This window comes from Neovison vison, chromosome 9, assembly GCF_020171115.1.
Source record: "Neovison vison isolate M4711 chromosome 9, ASM_NN_V1, whole genome shotgun sequence".
NCBI lineage: Eukaryota > Metazoa > Chordata > Mammalia > Carnivora > Mustelidae > Neogale > Neogale vison.
Genome location: NC_058099.1, coordinates 96138645 through 96156455, shown reverse-complemented (window position 1 = coordinate 96156455; position 17811 = coordinate 96138645). Strand labels below are relative to the sequence as shown.

The window sequence follows — 17811 nt, the reverse complement described above, 5'->3', positions numbered from 1 at the left end:
GTCAAAAGACACATTATGACCATTATGTTAATGGCACGAGCACCTCAGATTTGCATACAGCTTTACTGCTAAAGAGGTCCCATGATTTGGCTTAGAAGCCATGAAGGACATCCCCCCCCCTCCACGTTCATGTTTACAAAAGCTGAGAAAAAGGCAGCAGACACAGGGGGGCAGCAGTGTAATCCTGTTTGCCTGGGAGCTTGGGGCTTTCTTCTTACCCATCTCTTCCTCTGGGAGAAATCGCGAAGGCTCCGCCCAGCTGTAAAATGCTATTTCAGTGGGCGCCCTTTCCTTCAATCAGACTTCGTTTTGCCCTTCGTAGTGGTGTTCACGAAGCATCAGCAACAAAAGAGCTCCTCCTGCCTCAGTTAACGGGTCTGATTTCCTGCTCTGCCGCGTGGTGTCCTGCGTGCCTCCTGCTCACAGAGCCGGTCTCCCTCTCGCTGCAGGTGTCGCATGAGCTAGGCAAGCTGTCACTTCTGATATGCTCTGCAGAGGCTCGATTTTCAAAACAACATGGTTATGAAAATGACTTTTTCTCGAAGGCTCGTTTGTTTTCCTTTTTTTGGGGGGGACAACTTCCTTACTTGAAGCCGTTGATGATGTCCAGGTCTGAGTCTGCAAGAACACTGATTTCTGCCAGACATTTCCCTTGGCCTAGGGGGATCGCTGAGCCCGTGTCTTTGCTTATGACGGGTGGCTGAGGCTCCTGCTGCCGTGTCCCCTTGCCATGCCAGCATTTGCACACTGGGTGGCAGTTTGGACTCCAGAACATGACCAAAGCAGAGAGAGAGAGAGAGAGAGAAAGAAGTGAGATACACAGCCTTTTACTTCTCCAATTTCAGTCTCTCTGTTCCTGTGATTCCAAGACGGGAGACGAGCCTCCTAGTCTCCGACCTCTTTATTTTTATTTTGATTCTTGCTAAATCCACGAATCGTGATTTAGTCGTCGTCCTGTTGGACGCAGTGACGAGAGCTGGCTGAAAACCTGTGGAAGGAGAAAGGAGAAGGCCGGCGTGGAGAGCATCTCACCGAGCCTGGCGGGGTTTATCTGAGCAGGAGCGTAGGATGGAAGACACGGGGCGACCAGCGAGCAGGGTAGCGCCGGGCCTCTGCTCAGCGGCGGCGCGGGGAGGGCCTGCGGGTGGCAGGCGATGGCAGGTGGTGTGGTCGGCACTTTATAAATGTCATGGGCCCTCACAGTAGCCCTGGGGGCAGGGACTATTACGACTTTTCTGTTTTCCTGAACAGGAAGCTGAAACTAGGGGCTTATGGAATTTGCTCCTGGTCACACAGCTGGTAGATGGTGGGGCGGCGATTTGAACCTGCTCTGTCTGAGCCAAGAAACAGTTCTTAACCACCGTGCCACAGGCCTCAGTAGAGAGCTGTGTTTCGTTGCTAGGGATGGGCGAGGAGACAGTCACAACACGCCTGTTTTCAGGTTGCACTTATTTGCACTTATGAGGTCTCTGAGTGGAGGAAGTCTCTGGCCAGCGAGGTGGGACGTCATGACCGTCACCGAGAGAGCACTGTCAAAGGAGCAGTGATCAAAAGGAGACTGAGATGCAGCGGGAGATCATCTTAGAACTGCCTCCCACTCCTCTTTATCATCGGGGTACATCGTATATTCACTCGTGTAACTGTTCAGCAGTTGTGGACCGTGAGCTCCGGGAGGGTGGGAATTGGACCCATGTGTTCCCGGCTATACTCCCAGGGTCTAGAACTCCCAGCACACAGTAGGTCCTCAGTGCCTATTTCTGGAACTTTTGAATGAAAAGAGATTGAAAAACTGGACAGGAAGTGGTTGGGAAATGAATGAAGGGTGGGAGTTGAAAAGGTTTTAGAGGACTTTTGGTCGTCTCCTTCTCTTCCGGTGGTGGAAGCCGAGTCTCAACGACTGTTGCTAACTGAGCACCTAATGTAAGCACAGCCTTAAGTCCGCTCACGTCATCTGCTTGGGGGCAGCTCCAGGAGGCTGCCCGACACGCCTCTCTTCTGACCGCCACTGAAGTGCAGTTGTACAGGCTCCTTCTTGAGGGGTGCCTGGGTGTCTCAGTCAGTGGAGCAACAGACTCTTGGTTTTGACTCAGGTTGTGGTCTCAAGGTCCTGGGATCAAGCCCCATGTTGAGCCCCACGTCTGGCTCTGTGCTCAGTGGGGAGTCGCGCTCTCTCTAAATAAACAGATTAAAAAAGAAGTCTTTAAAATGTCCATCTTTGGGGCGCCTGGGTGGCTCAGTGAGTTAAGCCTCTGCCTACGGCTCAGGTCATGATCCCAGGGTCCTGGGGTCGAGTCTCGCATCAGGCTCTCTGCTCAGCAGGGAGCCTGCTTCTCTGTCTGCACCCCCCCACCTCTCTCCCTCCTTGTGATCTCTGTCAAATAAATAAATAAAACTTAAAAAAAATTTTTTTTTAGAAGTTTGTCTTTAATGACCTCTGCAGGGGCCTATGAGAGATGCTGGCAGAATAGCCCCTTGCGGGTGAGGTGGTCTTGGCTGGGCTGCGTGCTGGTAACTGGCCCACACTCACACCCCTCTAGGGACGGCCCCGCCAGGCATGCGGTAATGAACGTAGCGGTCCCAGCACCGACGGGAGCAGATCACACACACGGGTGTGATGCTAGTCTTGGTTCGTGCTACCTGTCGGGCAGAAAGTGAAATAGGGTGATGGTGGGGAGCGCCCGGCTTCTTTAGGTTGGGGTCCCGCCTGTCTGATGAGATGACATTTCAACTGAGGTCCCTCATCGGGTAGGAGGGTGCCGGCCGTGCAGAGACGGGGGGAAGGAATGTGACAAGAGAACTCGGGCGAGCTTGGTGTGTCTGAGGGACAGCAGGAAGGGCAGCAGGGCGGACGTGGCATGATCGAGGAGGCGAGCGGTAACAGATGATGGGGGCGGTGAGGCGAGGCCTGAGTACACGGAGTCTTGAAGGCCAGCGTAAGATGCTTTGGTTTTATTCTAGCAGGATGGGGAGCCCATTAGAAGGTTGGAAGTAGATGGAAAGGTACAGTGAGATGTATCTATAACATGGCCGTATATGGAGGAGAGGTCTGTTAGCGGGACAGCTAACCGGGAGCCCGGCTCAGAGGCGGTGGCCATGGTCCGGGAGGCAGGTGGTGGGGCCGGGACCAGGCTGGTGGCTGTAAGGGTGGAGAGACGACACAGACTTTAGATTTATATTGGAGACGGAGTCTACAGGACTAGCTAATGGGTTCACGGGAGGAGTGAAAGTGAAATTAAGGGTAAATCCTAGATTTTTGGCTCAAGCTTGTGGTACTTGTTCTGACGGGAGGATAAGGAAGAGCTTACTTGTGGGAAAAACTCAAGAGTTTTGTTTGGGACCCGTTCCCTTGGAGACATGAGGAGACGTTTAAGGTGAAACTTGAAAGATGAATGGGATCTCACTGAGAATGGGAAGGAAGGAAGGACATTCTGGAAGGAGCAGCGTGGGCTGAGGGAGTCCGTACGTAGCAGAGGAGGGAAAGACAGCTCACCAGTCCGTGTGGCTGGTGCACATCCGAGACGAGACGAGAGGAGTGGAAAGATGATTTCCTGATGAAAGAGATAATGCGTTCTTTTTGCCCTTTGATCCTTATTAGAGCCTGAGCGTTTGTACCGAGCGGAATAAGTAGGAAGACATTACTCCGTCACGTCTGACAATGTCAGGGGTTCGTCCCACTGATGTGCAGAAATACACCCCATCAGAGTTCTCAGAATCAAATGGCTAAGCCGTCTCACTGACTCTGGTTTCTTTTTTAGCGGTGCTCTGCGCAGGGGCCACTCTCGGTCTGACCCTCTCGTGGAGCACCTGCTGTGTAGACAAGGAGGGTTCGGCCAGTAGCCGTCCTTCGGTGCGGTGACCCTCAGTCCTCCTAGACCTGAGATGATCTTTCGGGAGCTCGTGGTTTGTGGCATCCCTTTGCTGTCCTGAGATACTATTCATGGTAAATATAACCAGCTCACACGCATTGCGGCAAACGGTATAATATCTCAGTTGCAGCAAAGGAGAAATAAAAGGAAAATGGTTGAAAATAATACACTGGTATTGATACCCGAACATTGAGCGTAAGGAGGTATTTAGACGTGGCATGATTTTCACATTGCGAGTTGTGTCTCAGTAAAGAGCTGAACACAGCCGGGTACAATTGATCCTTAGTTTACATGGTAGCTGCTTTCCTGAAAATTCAGTGTATGTTAAGATCGTGCAAAGCAAGTGCTCCGTGTTCCTATGTAACCGTGAGGTTCCAGGCTCGGCCAATTACAAAACAGCTTCTCACCTGAAAGAATGTTATGATGTTAGAATGTTGTGTAGGAGCGTCTTGAACATCGCAGGACATCTTAACATGCAAATTTTTGGAAATGTCCCTGTGGCTGGTACCAGCCCTGCTAAGAACCACAGCTTTGGCTGTTCTATGGACCACGGGGATGCTGGTACCTCTGTGTCAGAGGTCACATTGATCTCCACCCTCCCATGCCCCCAGTCTATGGTAACGTTTGCATGAATGGGGCATTGTCTGCCTTGTTTCTGTTCTGTCCCTAGGGCTTGTCCCAAGATGTGTCCTTAGAAAACATTGTTGCAGGAAAGGATGGGTGGATGCATTGATGGATGGACAGATGGATGGATGGATGAAAAGAGATTTTTCTCTTTGTTCTGTTTTGCGGAGCAATCCTTTAGTTTTTTTCTTGTTCTATGATGTGGGAAGGCTTTTAAAAATGATCCATGAGATAAGAAGTAGTAGAAGTCTCTTCTACTCCACCTCTTGAATAACAGGTGCTTTGATCAAAATGTCTATTTTTAGCTGAGTGCCATCTGAGCTGTCACCTGTCTGAGCTTTATTTTGTTAAACCTGGGAATGTAGATCATTTTGAGAATGTAAATCTACTTATGGCTCTTCTCCTTTCTTTCTAGTGTGGGAGGAGTTGGCCTGCTATGAAGAAAACACACGGGATTTCCTTTTCCCTGAACCCAAGCTGACACCTTCGCTCCCTGGGATGTGCCGGGAGGTGCTCATGAAGACGATCGAGGGGTTTCCAGTAAGTGGTTCACGCAGCTGGACTTCGGTTGGGGAGAGACTCTTGGGACTTGGACGTCTTATTTCTGATAGGGCTTGTTTTTGGGCAGATCACGGCATCTCAGTTGGTACTCCTAGTGGCCCCGTTTAGATGCCCCATTCAATACCCAAATTATATGGATTCCCACTGCTGATCTGAGAGGTGGGAGTGTCTCAACCTATCAGGCCAAATCATTGCCTGTTCATACTGTCACTTCCTTCTAAGGATGCTTTCCCCCCTCCTCTTAATGCAGATTAACGGAAGACTTGATGTTTCTGTAGTGATAATGGAAGCAAATAGAGTCACAACCCTGCCTCTCATTTCTTTTGAGCTTTTGGGTTTTCCTCTGGTATGTTTTTTGTTTTTGTTTTTTTAAAGATTTTTATTTATTTATTTGACAGAGAGAGATCACAAGTAGGCAGAGAGGCAGACAGAGAGAGAGAGGAAGGGAAGCAGGCTCCCTGCTGAGCAGAGAGCCCAATGTGGGGCTTGATCCCAGGACTCTGGGATCACAACCTGAGTTGAAGGCAGCGGCTTTAACCCACTGAGCCACCTAGGCACCCCTCCTCTGGTATGTTATTTTCCTCATGATAGCTCTCCTGTCAGCCAAGGCAGATGTCAGAGTCTCCACTTAATGGAAGGGAGAGGGACAGAGGCTCACAGTAAGACTGTGGAAGGATCTTGAATGACACAGCAGTTATTCCCATGGCAGTCTGTTTTGGGGGCATTACCTGAACCCAAACTCAGCATATTCATTTTGATGATCTCTCTGGTGGTTTCTAACCCCACAGCAGCTCTGACAGTTTTCTCAACCTTTATGTTAGTCAGAGGGCCTCTGTTGGAAGGGTCACAGCTTTATGAATTTAAAAAGCCTATTTAATACTCATCCCTGCTCTTACTCCCCCATGAATCGCTGTAGTTATAATCTCATAAAATGTCATTGCCTCCTGTTTTGTTGAGAGTACAGTGCAGAATACGTATCATGAAGGACCCTTGTTTCTGTGATGTTTCTGGTGACAGAACTTCTAATATTTCAAGCAGCAAACATTCATCCAAAGTTGTCCTCCTCCAAACTGCTAATGAGCATAACTTTTAAACCCTCCATAATCATGATGGTTTGGTGAAGATCACAGACACCATTTTCCCCCCTCAGAGATACTCTCTTTATCTGTCACTTCATCTGTAGGACTTGTGAGAATGCTTGCTTTGTTATTTAGAGCTATTGGTATACTGCTCTTCCGAAGCTAAAAGGATAAAAACCGGTGCCCATCACCTGGGGGTTACTCTTCATATTAACTGTGGTTTGCCTGAGTTTTCTATTAAGTCAAAGCCATCTGCAAACATGGGGCTGGTATCCAGCTGGGTATCAAGACGAGGAGAAACACATGGTCTTATCTTCTCCCAAATGTCATCTCTGTTTAACTCTGTGAGCACAAGTAGGAAGAGGAACGTAGAGGAAGTTGGGTTTAGTTACTCATAAATCACTCATAAATTACTCAGGTAATCATCAGAGAAAGGGCTTGAAAACTGCTGGGAAAGATCCTCATGTATGAGGGGTAAAGTATCAGTAAAGTTAATGAAACTGTTTAAAATAATTTGGAAAAAGATAGAGGAGCTAAGTTTTTCTTGAATGTTCTAGAAGGCAAAACAAAACCAGTTGGCATAGTTTTAATGAGGGCTGACCTTCGCTGAGCGCTCACTGGATGCCAGGAACCGTGCAGAGTTTGATACATGACTTACCTTGTTCGGTCCTCCTTAACCCTGCAAGGTGGCTGCCGTTCCTTTCTGGTTTCGTGGCTGGGGAAGCTGGCGCAGGGAGTTTAAGTAATGTGCTTGAAGCCTCCCGGAGAGGGTTATTGTGCTGGCCTGTCGGACTTCAAAGTCAGCACGCTTGGTCGCAGCGAGAGGCTGATTCTCTCACATTTCTGTCAGCCCAGTGTCCACTTTCCCTTCATCAATATTGTAGAACGTGAGTGTGCATTATGTGTGCCGGTCAGGCAAATCATTCAGTTGTTTTCTCTTATTATTTCATTAAAAATTAGACTTGTTTCCTCCATAGAAGTGTGACTTTTTCTTTGTATTTCCACATTTCATTTTATTTCACTTGATACCTTGACAGCTTTTTCTCCTTCCTTTCCTTGGCAAGGCCAAGAATTTTTTTTGTTTTGCTTTGTTTGGGCTTTTTCCATAATTTGGGTTTTTTTGTAAACTGAGCTTTTTGACCAAAGAGGGGCTTGAGCTCATGACCCAAAGATCAAGAGTCGCATGCTCTACCGACTGAGCCAGCCAGGAGCCCCCCAAATTTTCTTTCTTTCTTTCTTTTCTTTTTTTTTTTTTTAAAAAGATTTTATATATTGACACACAGAGAGAGATATCACAAATAGGCAGAGAGACAGGCAGAGAGAGAGGGAGAAGCAGGCTTCCTGCCAAGCAGAGAGCCCGATGCGGGGCTCGATCCCAGGACCCTGGGATCATGACCTGAGCCGAAGGCAGAGGCTTTAACCCACTGAGCCACCCAGGTGCCCCAAGAATTTTCTTTTTTAATGTAATTTGTTTTCTTGGTAGGTGAAGACTGACTTTGTAAAGTAAGCAGAAAGAATATTATTATTTCTTAATTATTCACTTGTAGCTAATCATTTCATTTTTCCTTTGGTGTTGGAATTCTCAAAAAATTGTACTGTGAAATCTGTTTGTGTACCTAACCATTATCACCTTCCTCCTGTTGCTAAGGAAACTGGACAAGAGAGAACCTGTAAATTTCAGCTCTAAACTATTAAGCTAAAATCAGTACTGCTGTGAAAAAGGAAGTACATTCCTCCTTATTATCTGTAAGTCATTGTCAGGGGTTGAGGTTCTAGGAGGTGAACAAGAATGTGTTACAGGGTGTGGACTCCTGGCAGGTAGGGCACCCTCTTCCTCCTCTCCAGGCGACGTGGAGCAGGGGCCTGAAGGCCGGCTAGACAGCCACAGGTGCAGAAGTTAAGGCTGGACCCCGACTGCCTGGGTTCCGTCCTAGTTTTGTTGCTCAGCGACTGTGACTCTGGGTAAATTACTTAGTCTCTGTGTACCTTAGTTTTCTCACCTATAAATGGGCTGATACTAGTCCTTCCCCCGTCAGGTTAAATGAGGGTTAAATCTATGTACAGGGTTTAGCATGCTGTCTGGAAGTACAGGCAAGTACACGATGTGAGCGGTTACAGTTGGTCATACTGTCGTTTCAGGGGTTAACACGGCCTCCCTGCGAGGCGATGAGACAGCGGCACAAGTCGGTGCCTCAGGTGGTGACTTGTTCAGGGTCGGACAGCCCCTTACCCCAGCCACTGGTCTGTTCTTCATCAGGGGACTAGAAGTTTTGCCTTTTTTGGAAGGTCATGTAAATGGAATCATAGTCTACAACCCTTTGAGACTGGCTTCTTTCACTTTGAAAAACGCCATTGCGAGCCGCCCATGTGATGGCGTGTGTCAGTAGTCTGTTCTTCATTACCGTTGACCATGTGTCTGTGTGTGTCCCTGTGCGCCTGTGTGCGTCTGCGTGTGCCTGTGTGCACTGTATGTCTGTATGTCTGTGTGCGCCTGTGTGCACGTGTGTATGTCTGTGTGGATCTGTGTGTGTCTGTATATGTCTGTGTGCGCCTGTGTGCACCTGTGTCTATCTGTGTGCGCCTGTGTGCATCTGTGTGTGCGTGTGTATGTCTGTGTGCGTCTGTGTGTGTCTGTGTATGTCTGTGTGTGCCTGTGTGCGTCTGTGTGTGCGTGCACACTATTCAGTGTGGTACCCGTCAGAGAGTGCCAATCAATGAAACAAAACGGAGAGTTTGGGAATAGAGCTAATGAACATAAATATTTGGTACAATACAAAGCATGTGTTCCAAAGCAAGCAGGTGGGGAAGGAGGACCTCTGGGTATCCTCCTCCTAGATAATGTCACTCAATCCTACGGGTCAGCGCATTAAAGAGAGTAGCTAAGGGCATGAACGCTGGAGCCAGAGCGCCCGGGTCCAGCGACCAGCCCAGCGTCACTGGCGGTCCGCTGACTGACTTACTCATCCACAGAGTCCGGATTCTGGAGCGCTACCTCGCGGGGTTGTTGCGACAATCCGATGGGTCATTGTACGCAGAGCACTTAGGTCAAGGCCTGGCACAGATTGCATGTTACACTGGGCGTAGCTCTTCTCATTATGCTTATGTTTTATTTTTCAGTTTTATTGATGTATAATCAACAAAGAAATATTGTATATACTTAAGGTATACAACTTGAAGTTTTGATACACAATGTAAAATAATTGCTACATCAAGCTAATTAACTTATCCATTACTTATTACTCATTTAGCCTTTTCTTTCTTTTTTTTTCTTCCCTCCCTCTTCCTTCCTTCCTTCCTTCCTTTCTTCCTCCCCCCTTCTTCTTTTTATTTCTTTCTTCCTTTCTTTTTTCTTTTCTCTCTGTCTCTTGTTCTCTCTCTCTCCCTCCCTTCCTCCCTCCCTCCCTCCCTTCATCCTTCCTTCCTTCCTGTACTGAGGATACAAAAGTTCCACCCTCGTAGAAAATTTCAAATTTACAGTATAGTATTATTAACGATGGTCACCTTGCTGCACATCAGCTGAGACCTCTAGAACTTAGTCATCTTGCACAACTAACTGAGACTTTGTGCCCTTGACCACCATCTCCCCATTTCCCCCATCCTTCAGCCCCTACTGGGAACAGGATTCTCCTCTCTGCTTCGATGAGTGTGGCTGTTTTAGATTCCACACATAAGTCAGGCACACCATATTTGTCTCTCTGTGTCTGGCTTATTTCACTTAGAATGATGTCCTCTAGATTATTCCATGTGGTCATAAAAGTTGGGATTTCCTTCTTTTTAAAGGAAATCTTTTCATTGTATATATATATATATTTGTTACGTATATATTGTAGGTAATATGTGTGGATTATGCCAACCTCACAAAAAAGTAATTAAGTTCTTACATGCTTTCAAGTTAGATGATGTGGGCCAAAAATCCATTTCCAATAATTTTATTTGCTTCTTTTATGCTGTTTTATTTTTAGGGCATTGCTCCCAAAATAGAGTTTTCTACAAGGACAGCCATCAGAGAACGTGTGTTTCTTCAAAGAAACAGATTTCCTGTAAGTATAACCAAGAACCCAGTGATAGAACTGTCAGGAATTTTCTCCACAGACTTAAAGAATCTCAGCTCATCACCAAGTTTCAATGCAACTGGATGAATAGAAACCTGGAGATTTATTGCTGGGTTTGAATTTCCATATTCAAATTATTTGCTCCGCCCTATCACATTTGACCGAGTGCTTTTGACAGGTGTTCATCATGGTCTCGTTGGTGGAAGAGATGCAAAAGCTAAAATCACAAGTTTGATGTAAGGCGGCTGCTTAGCTTTCTTGTTACTGTTTCGTGACTTCTGCCCTTGATCATTTGAATAATAGCATCCCTTCGTTCTTTTGCTGAGGCCGCAGCACAGAGCTGTATTGGTGGGCTGTCTTTGGTGATCACGAAGGGCATGGGGGCATCCTTGAGCACTCTTTATTTCTCTGTCATGCTGACTGCTTTCGGTATTTCTTTTTACCTTATTGTACGTAATTTTTAACCATTTAAAATATCTTCTAGAACGATATGGAAAATGAATGAATGTACTTTGTAAAGCTTCTTCAGGGGCTTTGCTTGTCATCCCAAATGTTGCTTGGATGTCCTGGAAAATCCTTGAAAGTGTAGACTATGGGTTAAGGCCTACTGAACGCAGAGGGTCACTGATCTGTGCAAAGCTATCAGTCCTCTGGGTGTCACAACTCAGGAGGCCAGTGATTAATTCTGGAAGGCATTGGCTGTTTTTTTTTTTTTTTTTTAAATTCTTTTTTTAAATTTATTTTTTAGAAAGAGAGAGAGAGCATGAGCAGGAGGGACAGAGGGAAGAGGGAGAGAGAATCCCAAGCAAGCTCTGAGCACAGAGCTGGATGTAGGCTTGATCTCATGACTCTGAAATCACAACCAGAGTTGGATGCTAAGTGACTGAGCCACCCCGGTGCCCCCACGTTGGCTGTTTCTTAGTTTCTCCCTATTTACCCACTATTTTCTCCAATCTGATATGGGTGCACAGTGATTTTTATTGTTTATTTTTAAAAAAGATTATTTATTTATTTTACAGAGATCACAAGTAGGCAGAAAAGCAGGCAGAGAAAGAGAGGAGGAAGCAGGCTTCCCGCTGAGCTGAGAGCCCGATGCGGGGCTGGATCCCAGGATCCCAGGATTGTGACCTGAGCTGAAGGCAGAGACTAACTCACTGAGCCGCCCAGGCACCCCACACAGTGATTTTTTTTTTTAGTCTGTCTCTCTCTTATACTCTGCCATTTTAATATTGTTTTGGCCTCTTAATATTGGTCTTCCATTAAGTCTTAACTTTTTAAGGTAGTACCTCTTATCGTTTTTTTCCTTGTAACAGAAGTATTTAGTTTAGAACACCAGAAAATGCAGATAAGCAAACCAGACAAAATAAAAATAAAAATTGCCTGTCATCCTTATTATGCAGAGATGAGCATGACTAATTTCTTTGAGTATATTCTTCTGTACACACACACACACATTATTTTAATGTTAAAAGGTTGGGATCATGCAATACTGCATATGATTTTGCATTTTTCCTTTTTCACTTAATACTCCACAAACGTGTTTCTAACCATCTTTTTGTTGTTGTTTAAAGATTTTATTTACTTATTTATTTGACAGAGAGAGAAAACACAAGCAGCAAGAGTGGCAGGCAGAGGGAGAAGCAGGCTCTCTGCCCAGCAAGGAGCCCAATGCAGGGCTCAGTCCCAGGACCCTGGGATCATGACCTGAGCCAAAGGCAGACGCTTAATGACTAAGCCACCTGGCGCCCCTAACATCCTTTAAAAAAAAAAAAATTGGGGCGCCTGGGTGGCGCAGTGGGTTAAGCTGCTGCCTTTGGCTGGGGTCATGATCTCAGGGTTCTGGGATCTAGTCCCGCATCGGGCTCTCTGCTCAGCGGGGAGCCTGTTCCCTCTCTCTCTCTCTGCCTGCCTCTCCGTCTACTTGTGATTTCTCTCTGTCAAATAAATAAATAAAAAATCTTTAAAAAAAATTATTTATTTTAGAGAGAGAGCACGAGGAGGGGGAGGGGCAGTAGAAGATGGAGAGAATCTCAAGCCGAATCCACACTGTGCGTGGAGCGTGATGTGGGGCTCGATCTCATGACCCTGAGATCATGACCTGAGCAGAAACCCAAAATCAGATGCTTAACTGACTGAGCCACCCAGGTGCCCCGTTTCTCACATCCTTAAGTATCCTTAGGCCATGCAGTTTTTCACAGCTTCATAATTGGCCGTTGTATGGACGTACCATGATTTGGCCAATGGTTTTCTTGTTGGGTTCTTCACTGGTAGAGTAGTCAGAGTCTGGTCAGGAAGCAAAACCACACCTGTTCTTTTAGTAAAAAGATCTAATTAATTTTTATTTTAAAGGCCAAACAGGGATTAAAGGACTGAAGGACTGAGGGTAAAAGGGGACACGAAGTGACAGACATAGTAACTTGAGGAAGCGGCTTCCATTCCTAGGGCTGAGGGACGACAGGAAGAGGTGGGGTCATTAAGCTCCTAGGAGCCTGAGGGAGAGACCGCACACAGCTGGGACCAGAGCTGTGGGGAGGGGCTGCTTGCCCGGGTGCTTCCTCAGGGGTTCCGAGGCGGGGCTCTGATGAGTGGGACTGGGACCTCTTGGAGGGACAGTGCTCGCTGCTCGTGCTTCTGGAGCTTGGAGGGAGGGTCCGGTGGGGCAGGACTCGAAGCTCTGAGCAGGGGGCTCTGGCCGCCTGGTGCTGGTAGATCTGAGCGGGGCGCCCTGAGGCCGGGTCTGGGGTTATTGGGGCGAAAACTAAGCACTGGCCCCGTGTGCCTCTCTCACGGTGAAGCCCCGTGGCTGGGGTGACGCAGACGGGAGCAGAAGGCAGAGCTCAGAGCGGGAGTCCTGCTTCCTCCTCCCGTTCGCGGTGTCCCTCGGGCGCCTCCTAGTGGTGGAGCCTCTGCTGAACCGCGGGCCGAGCGGAAGGGTTTGCCCCTGTATCCCAAAGCTGAGTACCAGCCACGTGGGTTTGGAGCAGAGAGGAAATTGCTTACCAGTATAAATGATTTCTCTCTCTCTCTCTCTCTCTCTTTTTTTATTTCTCATTTCTTTTTTTTTTTTTAAAGATTTTATTTATTTGACAGAGAGAGATCACAAGTAGGCAGAGAGGCAGGCAGAGAGAGAGAGAGAGAAGCAGCAGGCTCCCCGCTGAGCAGAGAGCCCGATGCGGGACTCGATCTCAAGACCTTGAGATCATGACCTGAGCCGAAGGCAGTGGCCTAACCCACTGAGCCACCCAGGCGCCCCGTTATTTCTCATTTCTTGAATGGTTATAAGAATGTCTGTAGCTGGGGCGCCTGGGTGGCTCAGTCGGTTAAATGTCTGCCTTCAGCTCAGGTCATGATCTTACCGTCCTGGGATCAAGTCCCTCATGGGGCTCCCTGCTGAGAAGGGACATCTGCTTCTCCCTCTCCCTTTGCCCCTGCCCGGTCCTCTCTCTTTCTCAAATTAAAAAAAAAAAAAAAAAAAAAGAATGTAGCTATACACATACACAGTAATTTCCTTACAATGAATTCCTTGACGTGAAACTGCTGGGCGGGAATGTATGCCCGATTCAGCCCCTCCCCCCATTAGTCATCTATCTGTGATGAGGGAGGGGTGTCTGATACCTTCCAACTTCCTCCTAATGCAAAAACTTTTCACTGTTTGAAATATATGATGTCAGCCTAGTAAGTGATGTTAAGCTGAGCTGAAGAAAAACTAAGGAGAGAACACCCTTTCTTAAGATCAGGTTTGGCAAATCTGAGATGTTGTCTTCTTCCTGAGTTAGACAAAGTTCCATTCAATACAGTTCTGTCCTGATTTAATTTTTCTTCTTTTTTCTCCCATTTTCCATTTTTATTTTTTAAAAAGATTTAGTTTATTTATTTGACAGACAGAGATCACAAGTAGGCAGAGAGGCAGGCAGAGAGAAGGAGGGGGAAGCAGGCTCACCGCTGAGTAGAGAGCCTGACAAAGGGCTCGATCCCAGGACTCTGGGATCATGACCTGAGCCAAAGGCAGAGGCTTTAACCACTGAGCCACCCAGGTGCCCCCCATTTTCCATTTTTAAAAACAGCATTTCTTGTTTTTGTTCCAGGAAGAAAGATATAATAACTCAGGAAGGCCTTTATCTGCAACAGATGGACCCAAACTCCCCTTAAATAATACGAAGAGGAAGCCAAAGGACAGTAATCTCAACAGACTGCCCCAAAGCGTGCAAACCCGCGCACCCTCTCCCGTGTCCGCCCGACGCTGCTTTCACGACCAGCCTGCTCAGCTGAACCTTGGAAATAACATCAGGCTCTCCGGGGGAAGCAAACCTCCATTTGTAGTGAGACACGTGAGCCTTAAATTATTTTTCAGAGTCTGGAAAGGTAAAGGTGCGAATGAGGAGAAAACCCAGAAAGGCTGGGCCATAAGAACACATGGGTGTTACTAAATAAAGGGGGAATTCTTTTTTTTTTTTTGAACTGGAAACATTTTATTGTTTTTAATTTATATTTTTTAATATATTTTTTATTATGTTCAATTAACCAACACATAGTACATCGTCAGTTTTTGACATACTGTTCCACATTTCATTAGTGGCATATAACACCCCGTGCTCGTCACCACACACACCCGCCTTGATACCCACCACCCAGTCACCCTGTGTTCCCACCCCTTCCTTTCTGCAACCTCTGTTTGGTTTCCAGAGTCATGGTTTGTCTCCCTCTCTGATTTCTTCCCCTTCAGGTTTCCCTCCCTTCCCCTGAGATCCCCCCCAACTATTCCTGATGTTCCACATATGAGTAATTGTCTTTGTCTGCTTGATTTACATCACTTAGCACAATTCCCTCCAGTTCCATCCAAGTTGATGCAAAAGATGGGTATTCATCCTTTCTGATGGCTGAATAATATTCCATTGTATATATGAACCACGTCTTGATCCATTCATCTGTTCATTTTTAAAAAAAGATTGTATTTATTTATTTATTTGTCAGAGAGAGAGAGAGAGTAAGAGAGCACACAAGCATGGAAGAGGGGCAGGGACAGAAGCAGGCTCCCCGCTGAGCAGGAAGGCCAAGGTGGGACTTGATCTCAGGACCCCAGGATCATGACCTGGGCCAAAGGCAGACACTTAACTGACTGAGCTGCTCAGGTGCCCCTGAAGAGGAAATTCAAATTGGGGCACCTGGGTGGCTCAGTGGGTTAAAATCTCTGCCTTCGGCTCGGGTCATGATTTTGGGGTCCTGGGATCGAGGCCCGCATTGGGCTCTCTGCTCAGCAGGGGGCCTGCCTCCCCCTCTTTCTCTGCCTGCCTCTCAGCCTACTTGTGATCTCTCTCTGTCAAATAAATAAATAAAACCTTTAAAAAAAAAGAGGGAATTCAAATTAAATAATAACTATGATTAGCTGAAGTTCGCTGCCTAGAGTCATTATCAGGAAAGTCATCCAAAGGGATGCCTGAGTGGCTCAGTTGGTTGATTGTCTGCCTTTGGCTCAGGCCATGATCCCAGGGTCCTAGGATCGCGTCCCACATCGGGCTCCCTGGTCAGTGGGGAACCTGATTCTCCCTCTACTTGCTGCTCCTCATGTTCATTCTCTCTCCCTCTCCCTCTGACAAATAAATAAATAAATCTTTAAAAAAAAAAGAAAGTCATACAAAGATGTCTCATGTAGAGGACTTGCTCAGTCATCCCTATTTTTAATTTTTGGAAATTATTAACAGAGTGTGATCCCTCCCTGTGACAACCTGTCTTTTTTTTTTATCCAGAAGGATCAGTGGCCTGGCAGGAGTAGAAGACACACATAACAAAGGCTGACGTGTGCTCTGTAGCAATAGAAAACGAAAGCTTCCTCAGTTTTAAAGAAAAGTGCTTGAGTTTTTAAAATGAGGTGGTTGTTCATTGGCAGGACAAACGTGTCTGCACGAAGTAGAGGCGATGGGCCTCCTCACAGCCCTCCTTAATGCCGACCTGGATGTAGCCCCCAGGAAGCAGCCAGCACACGTGATCACACTAGCCTCCTGCCATTGTGTTGCCTGGGAGAGTAATGGAAAGTAGAAAAAAATGAAAAAAAAATTACCTATTGGCTCACCAGCATAAACAAAAAGTAAACAATTTATTCAATCGAGTACATTTCCTTTCACTTTTTACAATTCCATAAGGTTTCCCCCACCCAAAGCTGTAGTTCTGCTGGATATCCAGATGAGTTTCTCAATATGTACATGGTTAATACGACATTTAAAAGCATCTCTTACATCACGTTCTGGTTAATGACCTATTCTCTGAGAGCTCTGATAACTCTGGTCACTAACTGTTGATATTATTGTCAAGTCGGTAACTTGGCTGCAGATCCCCGCTGGTGGTGTTTGCACATGAACGTAAGATACGGAGCACCGTCAGCCGCAAAGTGGGGATGTGGCAGGGACAATGGTGTGCGGGGCTGGTTTGTAACAGAGGTTACTTGGCTAGAAACCATAGAACAGCTGTTTTCCTCCTGGTTTTGGGTAAAAATGGCAAAGTCTAAAAACCAGTCTTTAAACACGGCTTTATAAAACTTGCTGAATTGAATTTATTGGGCAGTCTGCTTCATGCCGCGGGAAGTAGATTTCTGTGAGATACACTGTAGTTGACGCCCCTTGGGCTAAATAATCTTAAAATCTTGGTAGATGTCATAGGGAATAAAACTGGCTTAATATTTACTTTATTTAACAAATTCTCATACAGTCTGTACTGTGTACCACGCCCTTCTCTAAATGCTCTCTATGGATTCACGCTTATGTAGCTCGATTTCTTCAAGTAGAAGCATTAAAATTTAGAGGGTCCTAATGTGAAGACTGGACATTCTAATCAATACATTTCTGAAAGTAGGATGAAGAATAATGTTATAACTTGCCTGCTTGAAATTAAAAGATAGAAATAAACAAGATAAAAAAAAAATCCAGCAATTCTGTGTCATAAATATTTGGGGGGAGTCTCTATTTCAAGTGTTTGGATTGGCTTACAGATTGTCTTGTCCAATTCAGGAACATAAGATCACCTTCATTAAAATAATGTAGCTGCCACTATTCTTTTTTTTTTTTAAGGTTCTAGACACTCACACTGGAAGGGAGCGTGGATGGCTGGAATACCAGCCAGTGATCATCCCATCCCTGGTTTCCAGGGAGGACCCCATCTAGGCCCCCACTGCTCACTGTTTAGGACCATGAAACTCTGTCCTATTTTGAAATATTTTGAAATAAACTCCACTTGCTCTTTGCTAGGCTCGATCCTGAACCTGTGGTTAAAATATCATTGATGTCTGACTTTATGCTATCATTTAGCCCATACCTTCATGTTGAAGCAAGCTTCCCTTGTTGGGATAACATTGAACGTGCCCGGAGACTGGGATTTAATTTGTTCCCGGCCTCTTTTTACCCGCATGGCCCACAGTTGAGGGGGGAGAAGGCCACTACAGGTAACGAGGAGAGGGTAACACAAGCGATGGTGGATTCAGATCGTATTTCTTCCCTTTCTTTCAGGTGGACAGTGCAAAGCCTTTTGGCGAGAATATTTCAGAGTATCAGTCCCGAAAGTCGAGAAGAAAACTTAAGTTTTCAAACTTGCCTTTTCCGGGGAGAAGAGGTACTGGAGTTTCTTGTTACGCCCGTACATTCC

The 17811-nt window shown here is 46.4% G+C and overlaps 1 protein-coding gene across 7 annotated transcripts in view; it reads left to right on the top strand.

The window, feature by feature from the left end:
* The window catches only part of SPATA6L (spermatogenesis associated 6 like), a 52077-nt gene that overhangs the window by 17208 nt on the left and 17058 nt on the right, over positions 1-17811 (top strand). For all 7 annotated transcript variants that reach the window (XM_044265980.1, XM_044265983.1, XM_044265982.1 and 4 more), the window contains 4 exons: positions 4906-5030; positions 10093-10170; positions 14268-14510; positions 17676-17778. In XM_044265980.1, the coding sequence (XP_044121915.1) occupies positions 4906-5030; positions 10093-10170; positions 14268-14510; positions 17676-17778 (549 nt within the window). The remainder of the gene's footprint in view (positions 1-4905; positions 5031-10092; positions 10171-14267; positions 14511-17675; positions 17779-17811) is intronic.